The following is a 21305-nucleotide window of genomic DNA, read 5'->3' on the forward strand; positions in this document are numbered from 1 at the left end:
CAAGCCAACTCGCTCTGGACAATTCCCAAGACCACGCTCTTCTTTTTTAGTATTTTTTACATGAGCATTATAAATAGAAGATATTCCATTGCATGGGCCACCGCCACCAAAGTTTTAAAAAGCATTATAACTCTTACGTGAATTCACAACGAACATCATTGGGAAGCTCCCAACAGCAAAGTTTTCACTTAAAAAGAAGAAAAGCTTGAGAAAAAGCAACTGAAAAACATTTTAAACCAAATCAGGGAGTTCCTTTCTTGTCTGTCTGCCCATTCTAATTCACGGACTTGTCAAATTACAACCCTCAAGGTCAAGCTGACGTCTTACAGTCAAGGTTCAGCAAAGAAAGACGTTCTGACTCTGATGTAAATGGACGACGCCAGAATGAAAAAATGCACAGCCGGAAACTGAAGCCCCCCTTACCTACGCATCCCATAAAATCAGAGCACTCCCGACGCAGGCGAGCGGGAGGGACAGAACTAACGGAGGAGGTCCAGGCACCGGCTTTTCATCGCCTCCCGCTCAGGGTTATGGTGCTCAGGTTTGTAGTGATTCATTTCCCTGGAGAACTCCATTTTGGGGATACTTTCCGTATTCTAAAAGAAGGGGCACAGCATTCCTTCCTCAGACACATAATCCACGAACGGGCAAGGTTTACAGACTTGGGGAGACGTCTGGAAAGCAGGGACTTCTGGGTCTGACCCAGACTCACCAACCAGGGCCCCACCAGGGTTGTGACTTGATGTGTTCATTATGATAAAACAGGGATGAGCAAGAGCTAACCCATTTTTGCACAAGAGTTCCTCCTTTCCGGAGCATTTTAAAGTCTGTGCAGCGACGCTCTCTCCAGAGTTTCGTGGGCGTTTATCACTTCTCCACGGCCCTCCAAATTCAGCTGTGTGGAGGCGGGACCCTAGCTAGAGCCACCATTCCTAGTTCCAATCCCAGCTCCCCACCTGGAGTCAATGACCTTGGGGAGGCAATGTAGACCTTTCGCACTTCAGTGTCCTTGCTTGCAAGATGGGGAAAAAAAGCACCTACTTTATGGGCTCATCATAAAAGTTAAGTTATGTTTAAAGCATTGAGAATCGTGTCTGGCACTTAGTATCATGTAAGTATTTGCATTAAGACCTAATTCAAGTCCTCCATGTGGCCTCATCTTGCCTTCCGGTTGCTAAATTCCCTGCCCTGCCCCCCAAAGTCCTCGTCTCTCTCGACACCCCCACTTCTGATCTTGTTTATACAGTTCCCGGGGCCTACACTCCTCTCCAGACGCCCTCTCCACCCAATGTCCCCGAAAGCCACACCTGCCACTTTGCAGCAGTCCCAGCTCCCGTGGTCTGAAGTTGATACCCGCTCTGCTGGACTGCGATTTTCCAAAAATCTCCATCACCACCATCCGTTGGCTCCAATGTGATACCTGGATATCCCTAAGTCCCCTCCTGGTTAAACTGAGGGTCGTGGGTACGGGGACAAGCTGCAGAGCCAGCCCGCCAGCTCACAACCCCGCAGGGTCACTCACTGGGGGACCTTGGGTGACGCACTCACTCCTCTGTGCCTCAGTTTTCACATCTATAAATGAAGGCTCATCACATTTCTGCGGCTCATGGGACGGCTGTAATAATTTGAAAAGTTATTAGAGGGAACCCCCTTAGAATAAGGCCTGGTGCATGTAAAAAGGCAAATAAATTTTAGGTGTTATTCTTACATCGTTCTCCCCTCATGGTTATTTCCTGGAGCGTGTAACACAGTGCCTTACAGGTAGGAAATGTTCAAAAAATACTCCTCCAGCTGAATCGAGGCTGCACTGATGAAAACCTGCCCGTTCAGGGACCTTACCAGAAGTAACCAGCCTAACTCGATAATTTAGAATAGCTGGATGTGTTCACCTATGCAAATGAGGCGGCGGCGAACGTCTACAGTGCCCCCTCCCAGGAGCTGCTCGCAGACCCCGCGGCCTTACCACGCCTTCCATCTTCCTCCACATCTCCTCCAGCTGGGCCATGGGCTGACTCCACCAGTCGGTGCACCTGCTGTAGCGATTGCCTTGGAACCAGAACTGTCTCAGCCACTCAAACTCCACCTGCGGACCATAAAGACCAGGCTGTGGTTACAATGCCCTTGGGACGGACCACCAAGGACGATGACTTTGTCCCTCAGTTCACCTCCAGGGACTTCACAGCCCTGGGATGAGAACAGGGAGAAAGCTCAGCCTCCCCAGTTCGCACCGTGACCTGGGGTCCCCGGAGCATTCCTGCAGAGCCAGGGAAAGAGCAGACGTAATGCGCAATGAGACAACTCAGCTCGGGCTGGGAGGGATTTTCAGCCACGTTTATCGGTCAATCAACAGCAAGGACTGGGATTCTGAAGTATACAGCAGCCCTCGGTAGGTGCAATGGGAAAGATATAATCACACAAGGTATGTTTTTATTACATAGCTTTAGTAAAGATTAGCATGAGGAGCCAAATTCAGACACACATTAGGAGATAGTGACATTAAGTGTTTTAGGTTGAAAATGAAGAATTTACCCACGGGTCTGGGGTCCTGGTGATAATGTTGACCCATACGACTGAACGACCCAAAGTTAACCATGAACACGTGCATCCAATGTACCCTGCAGAGCTATTCAAATCGTCCGTTTTCAACTTAGGACAGTGGCCGCAGGTCCAAAGAGCAGCAAAAACAAACGATTTCTTTTCCTTCCTAGGAAGCTACTGTAGTATATTTCTATTATTCACCTTCGTAGCTTTCCTCCTTCTATTCAAGCCAAACCCCACTGTTCATTTGGTAACCCACCCCCTTCCGAGTCTCAGTCCACATGGTCTGAGCAGAGCTCTGGCTCTGATACCAGCAGTTAGCCCACCATGTTTCTTTACTCCACAGAACTGAATTTTGGGGAAATAGGCCTGTCTGTGTTCTATCAGAATAAGTCTTGAGACGGCAGACTGTCAGAAGTCAACAGGAAGTGGATTCTGCAACCAATTCGGCAGAATGGAAAAAATCGAGGAACCAGCTGCAAGAGGAACTGATCAAAACTGGGTCCTAGTAACATCAACTGACTCTTGATCAAGCTATTCCTGAAACTCCTTTTGCTTAAACCAGTTCAGGTGGTTAATTTCTTTTTGTCTCCTGCAACTGAAATGAGCCCCATATATGTACATGAGGTTAAATAAAGCTTTGAAAAGATAAGAAGTTCTTTCCTATCTATTTTCCAAGGCGCCTATCACTCATCTTAACGGGAAAATCAGATTTTACCATCAAAGTATGACTCCATTCATCCCCAAATGCTTTTTCAAGAAATGCAGAGCTTTTACAGCTTAACATCAGGTCATCAGGCTTTGCTAATGTAATCATGTTGCACACACAGGCACCAACCTATTATAATCTTCACCTGCCACCACAAAGAATTTTTGTGTTTGTTTACCCATGTTGAACTTTCATGAAGCAAACAAAAGCAACTGGTGAAGTTTTAACAATGGAGAAAATGACTCAAATAACTAACCCGAGAACACCAAGTCACACGAAAGGGTTTTAGTTTACCTTAACTAGATGTTTGATATGGAGAAGTGATTTCGGTTAAAGTTGTTTAAACAACCAAAAAAAAAAAAAAGGAATGTAGACAATATTAAGACAATGGTTTCTAAGCCTTACCTGTGGCACAAAAGACAGTGGTTAACAGAAGTGAACTTGACTGCTTTGAAAGCGGAATAAAAGCAAGTGTACATAGTTCAACTTCTCTGAAGGTATAGAATTAACAACCTCATTTATTACATGAAAAAAAAGAGTTCTGTTTAATAGACACAACATGAAATTAGTTTACGCTACGGGAATAAACTGCCAGCAAAGCACTAAGCCCTATGTTAAGGAAAGTTGAAAAGATTTTTTGAAGTGTTTTGTATCTTTGGGCTGGTTATTTCCATTAATGAGGACAGAACATAAAGTCTTGGCAAGTAGAGGATCCTATGTAATTACTTCATTCCACCCATCAGGGTCCCAGAGAGTCTGGCCTCCAGTGAATTAAAACTCAGAAGCAAGGAGACAGCTTTCCAACAAGAGAGACCCTGTCCTTTTTAGTAAACAATGACTTCATCTTTCCGCTCAGTTGTACAACTCTCTTTGCAGGCAAAAGGATGCCATCGTTAAGAGTAAGGGCTCTGGGGTCAACTCAGAACTGGGCTTCACTAGGGAACAGCCATGCCATCTGTAAAGTAAAGATAGTTATATAATAACCACAGAGGTCTGTGGTGAGGATTAAGTGAGTAGTATTAATGCGGATTAATAATAATAATGCTAGAGGCTATGACTAGGAGTTGAACAAGGTCGCGAGGCCTAGACCTTTCTGTCTTCGAGGATCTTCCCATCATGTGTTCTGAGCAGGAAAATGTCTGATGTCCACGCCAGTTCACGCCCACCCCTCTTTCACTGAAGCCAGTCAGGAAAGCTCAATGCCGACCACTTATTCCCAACAGCATTTTATTCTTGAGTCAAAGCATTGCCCATGAGATACGATCTTTGTGGGCCTCAGACCCATCGTCATGCATGTCATTGTGCTCCATAGCCTGGCTTTTTCCTTCCAATGTTGTGGGCAAAAATACTACAGGACTGTAACCAAATGCCACCCTCGCCAGGTCCCCCAGTGCCAAGAGGAGTACTTGGCTCCTTTCTTAAAATTAATTAAGGAGGCAAAAAAAAATCCAGGTCTTGGTGCAGAGTTTGAGTTACTCATCACTAAAAAATGCTGGCTTTCCCCTCAAACTCGAGGGATGAGACAGGAAAACTACAGAGGGGTGAACACCACGCAAAAACCAAAGGGTGGGGACTTAACACGGAGCAGAACCTTCCATCAGGGATAAAGAACCTATCGAACCAGACCGACGGACAGCTGAGGCTCTGGCTGTGACAGGAGCAGGGCCTCTATCCCTTCACCATAGTCCCTCTGGGTGGCTCACAGAGACCGGAGCATAAATCAGAGAAAACTGACCCCCCGAGATGTGAGCCGCAGGGAGTCCACAACTCAGAGTTCACGATGCTCGTGGCCAAACTCCCTGACTGCCGTCTTGCGCACGACAGAAGCTCAGGATCATGCCCGCAGGTACAGGACGGCAGGCCAACTGGAGGGCCCTGCAGGATCCTGGAAGGGCCTCTGAGTCATCAGAGGAGAATGAAACATGTTCATAACAGTGTCAGTTTCAGAGCTGTGACTCGGAAGAAATCTCTATAACCTCTTAACTAATCTTCTCTGCCTTCTCTGCAGAAGAAAAAAAAAAGAAGAAGAAGAAAAAGAAAGAAAAGATCAATCGGGAAAAGCTTTCATCCTGGAAACGGCTAGCAGAAGCCGGAAGGGCAGAAAGAAACATAAATCACCCGCCTGCGTGAATCTTCTTGGTCACTGGACACTGGAGCATTAAGAGAGTGAAGCTCATCCCCAAATCCTACTTCCGAGCTACTCCATCAGGCTATCATTACAAATTGTCTCCAATACTCGTACAGGGGAGCGAATGTCACCTACTGGCTCCTCTTCCAGGTAGTTTGGGCTCTTCACTTGATCCCAGGCCCAGTCGGGACATCCCTTCACGACACGTGTGCACACGGCCAAGGGGTCAACATCCCACTGTAATAACAGGACGGACCGCAGACCGGGAGACTCGAAGGTCCGACCCACAAAGAGCCACCCTTCGAGGTCCCTTTCACAAGAGCTCCGACCCGGACTCAGTGAGAGCCAAAGGGTGTCCTTAAATAACAGGTGCTCCCAGGAAAAATTTGCTTGTTAGAGACCGGAGTCCACATTTTATGTAGTTTAAGAAGGAAAACAACCTATTCAAGAACACAGAGGGAGATTCTTCCTATAACAAAAATCTTTTCTAAACATCTTAAATTAGAAATAAAAAATAGCTTCTTGTGGGTGCAGTTCCAATCCCCAAGTTCCCAAACCGCTTACTCAGAAACCACCTGAGACCAGGGAAACAAGCCACTTCTAAACCCACACAGCCTGCAAGCCCATAGCTTATAAAACCAAGGACTTCACCCTGTAATCAGTCGAGCGGAGGCACACGGCCTCTAAGAAAGGGGAAAGCAAACAAGGACCCGGGATAACCATTACGGACATTCATGCTTGGACGGTTGGGCACAGCGGCGACTAATCCTGCAAATGCCTGATCCCAGGCCAAGGTGGAGGGTGAAAGAACAGTGTGTGACCATGTGCCCTGACATATGGATTTAATTCTCAGGTCAGGAGATGTCCTTGAAGAACCAAAGGCTGGGGGATGGAAAGGACTGGAACGCACGCTGTTTAGACCCAGGTTCTCTCTCTCCGTTCAATGGCAGGCTAGCCTCAGAGGGCCAAGGTTTCTGACGCATCTCCGCCCCACCTTGCTGCCACGCACAATGTTAACAGCAGCCAGGCACTCTGAAGCTGACGTGGTCGGATGACAACGTTCGACTGGGTTGGCCAAACAGTTCACTTGTTTGTTTGTTTGTCTGTAAGATGGCTCTAGCAGCACTTAGTTGATTTAACTTCATTCGAAACCATTTTGTTAGATTGTACTGGGACAGCTGTCATATCGGCATGCATTTTAAAGACACATCAAAACTGGTGAATTTTTGCATAGCCATTGTAACACCGAAGGTGGAAAAGAATATGCAACGTGTTTGGCATATGCTTTATGATTTCGAGAAAGGTAAAAATGCAACTGAAACACTAAAAAAAAATTCATTCGGTGCATAGAGAAGGTGCTGTGACTGATCAAATGTGTCAAGAATGGTTTGTGAGGTTTCATGCTGGAGATTTCTTGCTGGTTGATGCTCCGAGGTCAGGTAGACCAGTTGAAGTTGATAGTGGTCAAATCGAGACATTAATTGAGAACAACCTACGTTCTACCATGTGGGAGATAGCGACATACTCAAAACATCCAAATCAAGAGTTATTGGTGAAAATGAAAAATGTCTTTCATTTTATGGAAAAAAAAACTATATGGGTTTTTTGGCCAACCGAATAGATACTGATCTCCGCCACCCACCAACGACAACAAAACATCAGAGTCGCTGACAAGGACCAGACAGCTGAAGAGTCCATGTGCTTGTGAGTGAGAGTGTCCTAGCCTGACTCCTAAAACCACAGGGCTGTCAGGGAAGGAAGTAACCACACTTACAGAGCAGAACTTCTTCACCCTCGAAATGGAGAAAGACCTAACTTTGCTCCCAAGCCTAATTCGGTGAGGTTGCTCGGTCCATCAACACTCATCCTTCCCACAGTGCTTGCCATCAGCCCTGTCTGTGGCAGGGACAGATGGCAGAGGACATGGGGCAGTGATCAGGCACAATGAAGAGAAGAACATCAGCCCGGGCTCGGCCTGGCAGCAGAACCGGTTAATACTTCCCTGAAAGGCAGAATTCCTTTGCTTTGGGGTCTTCAAAATAAGGCGATGTTTCCATATTACACTGTGTCTCCTCTGTTCAAAATCCCTTAATGTCTCCCCATTGCCCACGGGGTAGAAAGGGAAGTCCTCGTCCTTTCCAGGGACCTTCAAACCTTTCAGGTGCCGTCTCTGGGACCTCATCTCCTATAACTCACGGCCTCACCCCCACCCCTCTGGTCAGACTGTCCCTGAATTAATCATGAACACAGCCTCTGCACTGGAATGTCCCTCTGCCCGAACGCTGGTCCTCAGGAAGCCACCAGGCTCGCCCCCTCACCGCCTTCAAGTCTCTGCTCAAAGGGCCCCTTCTCAGCGGGCTGTTCTCAGCCTCTCGGAATCTCTATCACTGCTCTGTCTTTTTTTTTGTAGTACTTACAAACTTCTAACATACTAGATAATTAACCAATTTGTTTAATATTTGTCTTCTCCCTGCACTTGAATGTCTATTTTCTTTACCAATATATCCTAAAGCACCCAAAAGAGTGCCTGGCACATGTTCAGTAATGATTTATTGAAAAACTGAGTAATAACACTTCTATATTCCAAATTCTCCATCAATCCTTCTAATTACACCAAAGAGAAAGTCTCAGGCTGGCAATGATCATCAATAATTCTACCACTTGGTAAACTCTTTTCTTCCTTTACTAGTTTTTTTTTTTTGTGTGTAGGTATAATTGACCCACCGTAAAATCCACCCATTTTATGTGTAGAACTCAATGACTTTTAGAAAATTTATGAATTTGTGCCCTCATTTCCCTTCTTAACATAAAGAATGAAGACTTTAGGCTCCCCGCCGCTGCTGCCAGGACCAGCTGCTGGAATCACACTGCTGTTTCCACTGACGACATTCTCCTGGTTACTTTTTCCTTTGGCCGGTGATACTGGTTTTCCACTCGCAGTGGTAATGTGAAGCTTCCTTCTTCGAGAAATTTATTTACATAAAGAATAAGTGGATGTTTAAGATGTATTAAGTAGATTTTTTCAATATGAGTCTATGGGGTTCAAAGACGAAGGAAGGTGGAAAGGGCATCGGTGAGGCCAGTGGCGTTTGTAAAACCGACTCACGGGACCCAGACCTGTGGTCTCACAGGACTGCAGAACTGGAGCTGATAATACGAAAAGCGAGGCCCTGCCCCTTGCTCCCTCGTATTTCTGCACTGGAGGCCAGGACGTGACTGCCCTTTGTGCCACACTCTCACTACAAGGATGCTCGTCCTGCGGGCATCCCCGGAAGGTATGGTTCCTCCCTCCAGAACGAAGGGCAGGTTTGCTAACAGACTTGGAGGATGAAGACAGTGCCTTGCTTTGGAGCAAAGAACAGGCATGCTGACTGCCTATTCTTATAAAGGATTTGGGTTCCCTTAGCTTGGGTGCCTCTCCTATAATTCAACCCCTCCGTGTGCACTTGCTCTCTGGCCCACTTGGCATTGCCCTGGGGAGACAGAGGCTTGGAGACCTGGCACGAAAGTTCTGATACTCTGCCTCCTGCTACTGTCGGGAGTAATACACTGTCCTTTTGTCTCTGGGAGTCACATGTCTTATACGAAACTATGGCAGATTCACTCGTGAGTTTGCCAGTAGGATCAGATCTTAGACCCTGCACAGTTCTTTAAAGCCCTCACCTCATTGTGGATTTCTTCTCCTTGTTTCAAAACTGCAGGCTCCAGGGACTTCAGAGACACATCTCCGCTGCCTGCTCCGTCACGGACGTTCTGCAGAGCCAAGTGGCAGCGCTGCAGGATATAGTCCAAGGTCCCTGTCGAGCACTGCGGAGAGAACCAGAAATCCAGATGATGGGCAGCTCCCAAGTCTAGGACTGTTGCCATCAGTCCCCTTTCTGTGCATTTCACCTGACACCCTCACAGCTCGGTCTGTACTCCTTAACTTAAGCTTGTCTGCTCTTCCAGATTAGATTTGCGAAGGTGCAAGAAGAATGCACATAAGCAGCCACCCACTGCAATGGATCCAGAAGAACAGGCTTCTTGAGTGGATTATGGCTAGAACAACAGATGCCTAGAACATCTCACGCTAAAGTCAAGTCTTTTTCATACAACGCAAAGCACGTATTAAATAACCTGTAAAATGCTCACTTGCTTGCTCTTCTCTTTCCTTCCCTCCTTCCTTCCCTCCTACCTTCTAACAGAACTAACTTTTAGGTCTTTAAAATAATGTTTCCACATTTATTTGTTTATTATTTGTCTCCCCAACTGAAATGGAAGTTCAACAAAGGGAGTGGCCATAACAGTTGTGGCAATGGCTGTATCTCTGGAGCTCGTGGTGCTGCTGGACACATGACAGGCACGCAGACATTTAGGTGGATGAATGAGTGGAAGAGAGAAGACGGGAAGGTGAGGAGGAAGGAGGAAGGGATGCTTGATGGGCTTGCTGGCCACTTGACTGAAATGGATGCCACGCCCTCCCGGCCTGCACAGCCACAGGACCAGTCCACCAGAAAGGCTGCCTGATTCCCAAAAGGCAGGCCACCGCCTGGCAGACTCACGGTCTTGGCACTGAAAAGGTCTCGCACTCCCTGCCATGTAGCCGAATCTCTTCTGCCCTGCTTTCTCCAACCGCGGCACAAGGCAAAGCAAAGTGCATATAACAAGCTTGGAAAGCGGTGGACCCATAATCCTCTCCGTGATTACCCCTCTGCTCTTGGGCACCCTTCCTAATGACACACACAGCACCCTGGGCTGACTACAAAGGGTTTTCGTTGCTGCTGACATTCCCGTACTGAGCTAGTCCAGTCATCTGACCGTCGGCCACTCCGAGCGGTGGCAGAATTTCGCAATCAAGTCTGCATTGCAAACACAACTGGGGAGCCTGGAAATTCCTGGCTCCGCCGCAACTCTCTTCTTCATTTACATTCACATGCCCAGAAGCCTGACCAAAAAATTAAGGGCAATGTAAACTCTCAACCATCTGCGCCCAATCGCAGCTAACACATGCACGCGCACACAAATCCGCCCCGTTTCCTTCTGGCCGTCTCCTGCCTTTGACCTTGACAGATACAAACCCCTTAGAAAATCTCTAACTAGCAACACCTGCCAATGGCACTTACCTTCTCCAAGAAACATAAACCCAAATAAGCAAAATATACTTATCCCACGCTGTGAATACACTTTTAAAAACTATTCAACACAACTCAGAGCCAAGAAAGCAAGTAAACAGAGACTGCAGTCAAGTTAGATGGAAGCAATTTTCCTATCAAATATGCTTCCAAAGTTCTATGATAAATTGCTCATTCGACCACTTCTGCCACATCCAATTAATCTGAATCACACTTTTATTTACACTTACCTCGGCCACTCGGTGGGTGGAACTGAACCGAGGTGGTAAACCAGCCAAAACACAGTGTTGGTGGGTGGCATTGAGATCATCTGCAGGAAAAATACCAAAAATTAAAAACAAAACCACACATGCACACACTTAGTCACTATATACTAGTTAACAAAAATACAAAGTAAACAAGTAAATCCATCATTCAAAAAAAATAACAGTGGCCAAAAACCGAACAATTACATTTTATTCTTAAAACCATTGTTTATAAATTCAATGACCGGTAAAACCATGACACTTTCAGGAGCGAAAGGGGATGTGATTAGTATTTATCTCAGGACGACAGGCCCATACGAGGACTGTCCCTCACAGACGGGACATGTGTGGTCACCTTAGTTACTTGTAGTCTTATGATGCCCACTCCCCACAAAGTTAAAAATTTACAGATTGGACTTCTTTCTCTTTCTTAGGATAGATCTGATTCTACACATGCCTTTAAAATAACCTGAAACTCGTTCACGTTACTTGGGGTTGAGTGTCTTTCATCTGAAAACCTTCCTCTTTCCTCAACGTGTCGGTTTTGCTCTAACACTTTTCCAGGCAACAAACCAACCAACTCGGCATCTTGCAAAGCTCTGGCTCTCAGAACAGAATTCAAGCCTGTGGACTGACAACCCAAGAATGGGGTAGGTGGTGAACTCATCCACTGAAGAACACGCCTAAAACCATGGGCAGTGGAGGAACATCAGTGTTGTGCATTCTAAGACATGACGCCGAGTGTCGGGGAAAATTGATGTCACCTCCACTTGGCCCGGCGCGTCCCCTGTTACAAAGAAAAGAACTGAAGGGTGCTGTTTCCCAGCAATGTGCACGAGAAGAAGACAATGACTTAACACTAAGAAGCCAAGAGTGCTACAGCCTTCACATGCTGGCAAAAAACACCTATACGGTTACCTCTAAACATGAGAAAGGAAATGTGAAATGGCAGTGGAAGGACTCTCGCTTTCAGGCGCTGTGGAGGAAGAGTGACAAGGTTTACCCTCCGACCTCAAACTACAAAATAGACCAACGGTAGCAAACAAAGGTTCCGACACTGGCAAACACAGCAAGATACAGTCCGAAGGTAAGAGAAATGATATGTAGGGAGCCCTCCGACTGCCCTAACTCACTCCCTGAAAACAGTTTCAAAGTCACAGAGTAGAGAGGAGGAAGTCAGGACACTCAGGGTTCAGTTTTCCTTCTTGCTGAGTTGGGAAGGCAGACACTAGAGTGTGTTCAGCAGACTACAGGGATAGAAGAACCTGCACACAAGAGACAGAGAGAAAGAGAGAGAGAGTGCACACAGACATCCGTGCACGTGTGAATGGAAACTGCCCAAGGGCAGGAAAAGCAGCACCAGGAAGCTACAGGCGGAGCACATCTCAGACCACACACAGGGCCGGGAACCCCCTGTGCTCGCAGCAGCAGAATGGCTCCTACCACATGAGATAATGAATAGAGTCTTCGGAAAAGCCTCATCTTAGCAGTAGTGCTAAATGCATCTTAGATTAAAGGCTGCTCTAGCTCCGCCTAACAGATCAAAAGCAAGCCTTAGAAGACTTAAACCTCTTCCAGGTCATTTAGTCACTCATTAGAGCAAAGGCCAACAAAATCAGGTACTCCACAATTCCAGGCAGAGACAGGGCCAGGGTCAAGGCACAGGCGTGGGAACGGGCTGGTTGTACTCAGGGAGGAAGACAGGCCAGTGCGAGGGCAGTGTGGTGAGCAAGGGGCACGTGGGAAGCTGAACAGATTATGGAGGTCGGCTGTGCTAGGAATCCGTGGTTTTATTCTAGACAGGACACGAAGCCTTTAGAAAGTCTCGAGCAGGGATAAAATGTCATCTAAGTTTAAAACAGACCACAGTGGCAGCTTTATAGAAAAGAGGTGGCAGGGGTGGGGGGACTGGTTTGGAACAGGAAGACCAGCTGGGGAACTGGTGCGGTACTCCATGAAGGAGCCGACAGTGACTTGGACGGTGGTGACAGCAGGGTGATCGTGAGCAGTGGCTGGAGTCACAAGGTTTTAAAGGGAAACAACAGGACCTGCTTAGGAACTGGGTACGTAAAGTGAGGGGGGAGTGAGGTTGGAGACAACATGGGGGTTCTCACTGGCACGACTGATGGAAAGTTCACGAAGCCACAAAACATCAGGAGTGTGGAATAAACAGCATTGCAAAATGCAATAAAGTGAAACCGTCGGCGATACCCCTGGAGTTTTAGAGTCAAATGCAGAGACAACGGGAAAGGCTAACAGAGAGGGTCAGAGCAGACCCAGCCCCGGCAGACGGGGGCCCAGAGGTGCAGCTCAAGGCCTGATGAGGACTGGTCTCCCCTCTACCTGGCCCTCTCCGAGGATTCTGGGTAAGGACACCCCCGAGAACCCCTGGTTGTTCCAGACTAGCTTCCCTAATGGTGGTTTCAGAGTCAAACAAACAAACAGACAAACAAGCAGAGGCTGGAGGAGGTTCCCATCCTAGATTTCCATAAAGGGGCGAAACAATTTCTAAGAAACACATAAAGGCCATTCTCATCTACCCAAACAAAAGCCTTAGTGCTCCTGTGCTATTGAAACTAGGATGCACAGCCCTGACCGGGGGTTCAGTTGGTTAGAGAATCGTTCAGGTGTGCCAAGGTTGCAGGTCTGACCTCTGGCCAGGGCAGACACAGGAATCAACCAGCGAATGCATAAATAAGTGGAACAAGAAAACTCTCTCTCACCCCCTCCTTTCCTTACTCTCTCTCTAAAATCAATCAATCAATCAGTCAATAAAAATTCTAGGATCTACAGACATCATAATGGGGAGAAGTTGTCTTAATGAACGGATTTGTGCAGTGCTTTTGTTCCACTGAAGGGCAACAGATCTGATGCAGACCAAGTGGCAAACACAACACGCCAAGCACTGCTTTGAGGCTTGTACCTTTATTTAAATCCTTGGCGACTCTCTAATCCAAAAACTCTCAATTGGCCCCAACTGTCTCTAACTCTGCATGGCTGTTAGAAAGAACCTTGTCATTTTCCTTTAAGAGCTTCTAATTTACCTAAAATTCAAAGCCTCTACAAGTGTCTCAAGCTTCATGGACTGTACTTCTCAAAGGGTGTATACGAAAGATGTTCCGAACTTTAAAAGTGGACTCCTGATAACTTTTAGAAAGAAAACACTAAAGAACGTCTATTTGCCAGAGCCATCTCAGAATACAGCGAAAAGTTGCCTGACTCAATATGCAAGCGGACCCAGAGCTTGTTGAATGTATTCAACAAACACACAGAAAGAAGCTGTCACCCTTTGCTGACAAACGCTGCGTGCCTTATCGTGGGTGAAGAGGGCTGCAGGCCATCACTGTGGCATGAAATCTCGTCTCATATATAAAAGACCGCAGCGGCAAAGGCTTCATTTGCACCATGGTGACCCATTCAGGCCCAGGACTTTCTTGGTTTTAACACCCAGGTCTCTCTTCCTCAGATCTGTCCCCCGCCCCCCCACTGAACTGTAGCCCCCTGTGTTAGGGCTTCAGAGGGCGCCCTAACAGTTGGTCCCTCTGAATTTCACCCAGCCTTTACTTCCTTGGTTTTGTGGTCCCCTGTGTCACCGTGGCTACTGCATCCCAAATTTCTTAAAGTAACAATCAAGGGCTTCGCCGACGGCACACCTGGGCGAAATAAGCCCGATACTGAAATCCAATCTTTCCAGCTTCACACAATCACTGGAGCTTTTCGTTCGGACTCACCTGTCCATCCTCATCCCTCAATCTCAATATTTATGACCTTATTTTTCCTGGAGGCAGGGACATCCACGACTGAGACCATTTTCAGAACCTAAGGGCCAGTGAAAGGAGAAGTGTCCTGGCAAGATGTCAGCACAGACTCAGGCCTGCACCTGCCCCGTCCCTAGACTCCCAGTGAGACAGGCCGTGGCACACGGGGGGAGACGGAACCTTCTTCCAACACTAAGTATTAGAGAAAGGTGCTCGATCAGGCAGAAAGGCCAGGAGTGGTGCTGGGTACAGCAGTGGGGGGATGAGTTTACAGAAGGCTGCCACGTGACGGTCGGCTCTGAAAGAGCGGCATCCGGGTGAGTCCGCCAAGTGAACCCTGAGAGGAGCGCTCGGCCCCCAGCCCAGGGGGTGAGGGGCACCCGGACCTTGGCATAGGCTGCTGGCACAAGCGGCCACTTTAAGAAGCGAGCCTGGCACTGAGGGGGTCAGAAGGCGGTCAGGCAGGTATGCCAAGGATGGGCGGTATAACAGATGCAGTTTTAAAAGAGCCGCACCCTCTCCCCTCACCCAGGTATCCCAGGTCTAGTAATTTTCCCTAAAGAAAAGATCACTGATGCAGAGAGACTGATGGGCCAAGCTGTTCACCGGAGCCCAGTGCATGATATCAAAACACTGGAAGTGAATAAATGACCAAAGTAGAGGCTTACTACTTCAATCCCTTTTAAGAAACCCACTCTCCAGGAATACTTAATAAGAACAAATGTTTCAGATAGAAGAATATAGAAGAAAACCCAGATACAAAATGTTACATCTGATATTTTCTTTAAAAAAAAAACATATATTCCCACCTATAGAAAGAAATACTAGAACAAATCAGGCCAAATAGGGTGGATGATATCACCTCTGTGATGTTACGATGTATTTTTATTACCTACCTCATACTTTTCCTACGGTTTGTAAAGTCTTTAAAAAAGGCACACACTATATTTCATCAATTCCAAGGCCTGTATTTTTTTTCTTCATAGTTAAGATCTCTGAAATTGGCCTACATCTTAAAATTCACGGCATCTTTGGGTGACATATACAACTGCTTCCACACTTAGCAAGGAAAAATAAAACGGTGAGTATCGTTATTTTTGAAAGATCCAAAGCAAACGTTCAGTGAAGAGATGCTCCGAAAAGAGGTGCTTGTTGCCCAGACAAAAACGATGGCACACAGCCATCGGTGAAGGCGACAGAAGCTTTGATTAGTTTTGTGTATCTCCCCTCAAACACAGTTTTCCGTGGGAGTGAAAACTCTTATAAAAACAAGTACAGAGGTGAAGATGACCTCAGGGTACACAGCTTCCCCCTCTTTTTTTTAAATTAACTTGTATGGAATGCTTAGTTTGTTGTTGGATTGTGAGGAGAATAGATTCTCGAGGTTAATCATTCATTTTTGCTTTCTTACTACACACACACACACACACACACACACACACACATACACAAATTCCCACTTGGGCTGCAACTCTTCTCAAGACACAGGAGGGCAGTGGGGGCGGGGAAATGGTTGAGAAGGGACAGAGGTTAAGCTGTGTGACGTCATTTTCTTTTCCCCAGGCCTACGTGCAGACCCGTCACTTCTGCCCACGACTCCAGTGGCCTGTGGGGACCAGACTTTTCTGAATAAGTCAATGAATGAACCAGAAGCAGCTACCTAGGACTCTAAGTCCTGTTCTTTCCTCTGACTTCCAACTTCTTCTTCATTCATTTCTATCTCACATCTATTTTCCCACTGGCAATTGAGGAAGGTGGCTATGATTTCCAGCTGAAGCTCAGGGAGAAAAAAAAAAGGATGTTCCTTCCCCATAGGTGGTAAGTTCCCATTAATGAGTCATCCATCATGGGGTAGATAGCCTGGCCTTAAAATATGCAATGGGGACTAACTGATTTAGAAAAGTCAGACTCGTCCCTTCCTGGTCTAGTCCTGGGCTCAAACCTTCAATAAGGATGAATTATTTTTAAGCTTCATTTGTGGTCATTCTTCCACTGTCTTTATGACAAAGAATAAACACAGGATATGCAATCAAATGACGAGCCTGAGAAACCACCTTCCACAGCTCATGCTTTTAGGAGTTGCACAGGTAGAGCCAGAGAGAACATGTGAAGGCTTCCTGCCAAAGGAAAACACCCACCAGCCGCCTAAGCCAGGGGCAGAATTATCCCAACACAGCGAGACTCTGAATGAAATAGGAGAGTGAAAGGATCGCACATTCACAGTAACGCATCATCCTCAGCGTCAAAGAAATCAACACATTTCTGTTGCCTTTGCTGGTTTTCTCATAAAAGATTTGGAAGAGGATGTACAGACTGACCCACACACTGTGTTGATTTGATGAATTCTGGGATGCCACACACGTATTTGGACTGGGTAGAAAGAAGTGGAAGCACCGGTGACTGAAGAGTCAGACAACACTGAAGACTCCAAAGGCGTCTCGGGAGATCCCCAAGCAGGAAGTGCATGGCCACCTGTTTGCAGGAAGGACTTCAGAACCTTTTCTAGAACGGAGCTTTCAAAGACAGAATAAATATTTTCTTCAGTCTACATGGCCAAGTCATAGTGCCATGAATTTTTTTTTTTAAAGCTAATTCTTGCCCTGGCTGGTGTAGCTCAGTGGATTGAGCACGGGCCTGTGAAGCAAGGGGTCACTGGTTCAATTCCCATTCGGGGCACATGCCTGGGTTGCAGGCCAGTTCCCTAGTGGGGGACACATGAGAGGCAACCACACACTGACGTTTCTCTCCCACTCTTTCTCCTTCCCCTCCCCTCTCTCTAAAAATAAATAAATAAATATTTTCTAAAAAAGCTAATTCTAGGTTCAACTGTTCACTCATTAACTCAATAATTATTCATTAAAGCACCTACCACATTTAAAGTACTGTGTTAGGTGCTATAGAGGTTACAGATTTTTAGAAACACAATATATAGTGCGTAGAAGGCATTTTTAGAAAATTCCAAGAAACAGGCAGACAGGGGACCCACATAAAAGTCGAATCAGGTAAGGAGTACCGTGAGAAGAAATCTCGGGGTGCCCATTAGGTCTGCAGCACTGGTACTTCTCCAAACGCTAATTAAGCGGTACGATAAAACACCCAGTGACAGAGAGCCATCACTCTGGCATGATCCTTCCATCAATAAGAATAAAGAAAAGCATTTATGAATTCCAGGGGAAGAGGGAGCTGCACAAGAAAGTCACGGTTCAGATACAAAGCAAGTTCAAGTGCAGCATGATTACTCTAAGCCTTTGATGAAGGACAAAGTCTGGACCCGACACTGGTAACATTCCCATCACTGACTCAGGTAGTGATGACTGTGGATTACGTCTCCTACTAACAAATCCAGTCCCTGTATTTGGTTCTGCAGTAAGTAACACATACGTAAGCACAGTTATGGGCTGGCTTTCAAATTTCAGAATCAATGTGCAGAGACAGCAAGACAGTCTCATCAAAATGACAGATTAGCATATACACATTATCAACGTCAAAAATGGGAAAGTAATGATATGGCTGAGAAAGAACTTTAATTATCACACATACTGAAAGTCGAGAGAGAATCTATATATTGGTTATAAAGGCAATCAATTAGGAAAAAAAGAGTAAATGTGAACTAACAAGCATTAGCAAGAGCAGGAGACAGTGTGTGGAAGCCAACCTCACATGCCCCTTCCTGGAGCAATGGCCACTGGGTGAAGAAACAGAAGCACTGAGCGTACGTTTCAGAGTTAAGGAGGCGGCCACTGAAAGAATAAACTGCAAACACAGAGAAAAGCAGTGACTTCTAAGAATGGAACTTGGGTTTAGGCACAAAGAGTTCGTCGCTGCCTGTTTTAGATCATCCTGGAGCGTTTGTTTTTCCTACTGCATACATTATGTTTGTAATACCGACAATACTGTGAATGAGGTATGGAGAGGAAAAGATCTCCAGGATATTTTATTAAGTAAAGAAAAAAAAGCAAGTGCTGTGGTAATACAGATCATAAAATCCTTTTTTTAAAAAGCAGCAACATATACGTAAATATGTTAGCGTAACTACATGTATCTTACTGATTATAAAAGGACCACACAGGAGAGAAGGGTAACAAAATATTTCCACACTTTATTCTCTGTAGTTCAATCTTGTTGGAACCCCTCACAATGAGAAAAACGTTTCCTCATCTGACCTCAGTTGTTCAATTATTTTCCTACATTTTTAAAGAAAAAAGATTCCAGGACGGCATAGTTGGTAGAGGTAGCAACGGTCCTGTGGAAGAGCAGAGAGCCTGGCCCCAGAAAAGCCTGGGTCCCAACCCCAGCTTTCCTAGGCATGTTACTTTGAACAAGTCATTTCACCTCCCTAAGCCTCAATTTCCTTTTTGCAGAAGAGAGCTTTATTGAGATATAATTCACCCGCCAAACAATCCCCTCACTGAAAGTGCGTAATTCACCGAATTTTTTAGCGTGTCCGCAGGACTGTGCCACCCTCACCACCAAGCAATTTCAGCGCATTTTCATGGCCCTAAGAGTGACCACGTCTGTGTGAGCCGTCCGTCCGTCTGTTTTCCTTTCCAAGGAGACAGTGGGGACCTGACGGGCCTGCTTTGAAAAATAAAATATACCCCAGCGTCCGGCACAGGGCCTGGCCCTCAGCAGGCACTCAGAAAGTCCAAGACGAAAACGGACAGGAACAGCAAAAAGACAGGCTATGACAAAAAGACAGGAGGTGGGAGATCCTTCCCAATGCCCGGGAAGGAGCTCGGCTTCCTATCCTCAGAGCCTTTTCCACTAGCCGGGCCCTCTGCCGAATTCTACTGAGTACAGAAAAATCAGGCACGCAGCCCAAAGGCACACTTTGCAGAACTGTCAGCCCTTGGGGCACATTTTAAAGAGACAGTTTCCGAGTGGCAGCCCCAACCCTGCAGAGAGCGAGGAGCAGGGAGCACAGGCTACAGCTCATGTGGAGGAAGAGAGGGTGGTAGGAGGCCATCGGGGACCAGCGGCCGGGACAGCCCCGCCGCCGTGGCTCCGCTTCTCAGAGTGCAAACAAACATGACAGGTGCTCCTTCGGCTGTGCGAGCACTTTCCACCCAGGCGGCGATTCCTCCGGCTTACCCACGGCGGCCTGAGTTATAATTTATGGCTGCTGCTGTGTTATTCCCTCGCGCCGGCAGGGAGCGGAACACTGCGCCTGCGTTTCAAGACCCAGGAGAGGTAATAAAGTATAATTATTTAGAATTTATGATGAAGCTGTAAATTCCAGGCACTTTTTACTTCAGTTGGTCAGTCAGAGGTTGGGGGGAGGACGGGAGCGGGGTCAGAGGGAAAAAATAACACAAGCCTTTGCCTTCCAATAAAATGTGTAAGTCGGGGCAGGACAGAGGGACACCCGGAGGAATAAACTAAGATGCCACAGCCTCTGAACGAAGTCCCAGGGGGGCCTCAGCGGAGACAGAGATGCTCAGCTCCCAGGTTCTCGGTTCTTCCTGCTCACAGGGCAGCACACCCTACCCAGGGCACCCCCAATGCCCTGCAGGGCGCCTTTCCAGGTTGGAGCACAGGCCCGGGCCTGCTGCTCTGCGCCGCCAACAGGACAAGGAAGGGAACCCCGTTTATCAGAAACTCCCGCCCAGGCTCCAGGCATCAACTCAGCCTCTACCCAGGGAAGACCGTGGTCCCCACAGAGCTCTGACTCAGCAGTGGCCAGTTGTGGACTTCTCTCCCGCCAGAGGTGACTGGTACCACTTCTCCTTCCTGGGGCTCCTCTGGGTGCTAGGAAAACATGTTCATGGAAAAGCGAGGCATGAAGCTGGCGAAACTCAGGGTGGGGAGAAGGGTGAGAAGAACGTTCGGCCCCCTCCGGGCCCCCACTCGTCTCTCTGGTTCTCCAAGGTCCCAGTCTTCCCAAGGCCCCCCATTCAAATCGTAGTGTGCAAAGCGCTGTCCTGTACATTTCATTTGGACTCATAGTGACCTGGAAGTGAGGATCACCACCACTGGTTTGGGGGGCAGGGCGGTAGGAACTCCGAGAGGGGCTAACAGCGCCCACCCCGCAGACGGTGAGTCTGAACCCAGTCACCCAACGGAAAACAGAGTAGCTCTTTCAATATCTTACCCCAAACTGTTGGTGAGGGAACACAAAGTCCCAAAAAGAAAGACTATGAATTCCAACTGACATTTTTTTTTTCTCTCTTTTTTTTTTTCTTGCCATGGATTTTTACGGGGCAGCTGAAGCTTTGAAGTAGCTGATTGTTACAGTAACAGATATTTGGAAAAGGGATGCAGCTGGATTTAAGGAAACGCGAGTAGACAGCTAGAAGGGAGCTGTAAAGAGTCACGTGTAAAAAGTAGTAACAATAAATTAAGGAGGGAAGAAGGAGGTTCGCCCCAATTGTTTACCTAGCACCCACCTTTGTCCTGAAACATGCCTCCTCCACACCAGGCTCCTGGTTAATAAACAAAATGGGGTCGACGTCCCCTGAACTGTACAATCTGTTCCACAAAACACAAACCTACAGTTTGTCCCCAAGTCACTTTTTAAGTCCCTACGTCCCAGGTTACATTCAGTCTATGGAAAACATCTGTGGCAAAGTAAATCATCCTACTCTGAAAAAGACCAGAATCTATTTTTTTTTTCCCTCCTCTAAGTGTGTTTTGAAGTCCTGGTTGGAAAATTAGTGAAAATTGTAAATCTGTTTGCAAATCTGGTCATGTCTAACTCTGAGATTAGGGCCAAGATTCCGATTTCAAAGTCAGACCGTGACAACTCCAGTTAAGCGTGTCCTCGGGCACCGCGGGCAGAGCCTTCACTCGCACGGGCGCTGGATTTATGGCAGGCAC

General features: G+C 46.9%; 1 protein-coding gene across 1 annotated transcript in view; it reads right to left on the bottom strand.

Moving 5' to 3' along the window:
* Positions 1–21305, bottom strand: part of FTO (FTO alpha-ketoglutarate dependent dioxygenase) — a 311228-nt gene that overhangs the window by 178407 nt on the left and 111516 nt on the right. The window contains exons 5-7 of the mRNA XM_037141548.2: positions 10717–10796; positions 9039–9182; positions 1964–2083 (exon numbers count right to left, since the gene is read on the bottom strand). Of these exons, the coding sequence (XP_036997443.2) occupies positions 1964–2083; positions 9039–9182; positions 10717–10796 (344 nt within the window). The remainder of the gene's footprint in view (positions 1–1963; positions 2084–9038; positions 9183–10716; positions 10797–21305) is intronic.

Source organism: Artibeus jamaicensis, unplaced genomic scaffold, assembly GCF_021234435.1.
Source record: "Artibeus jamaicensis isolate MK-2021 breed Jamaican fruit bat unplaced genomic scaffold, CSHL_Jam_final contig_3152, whole genome shotgun sequence".
In the NCBI taxonomy this organism is placed as follows: Eukaryota; Metazoa; Chordata; class Mammalia; order Chiroptera; family Phyllostomidae; genus Artibeus; species Artibeus jamaicensis.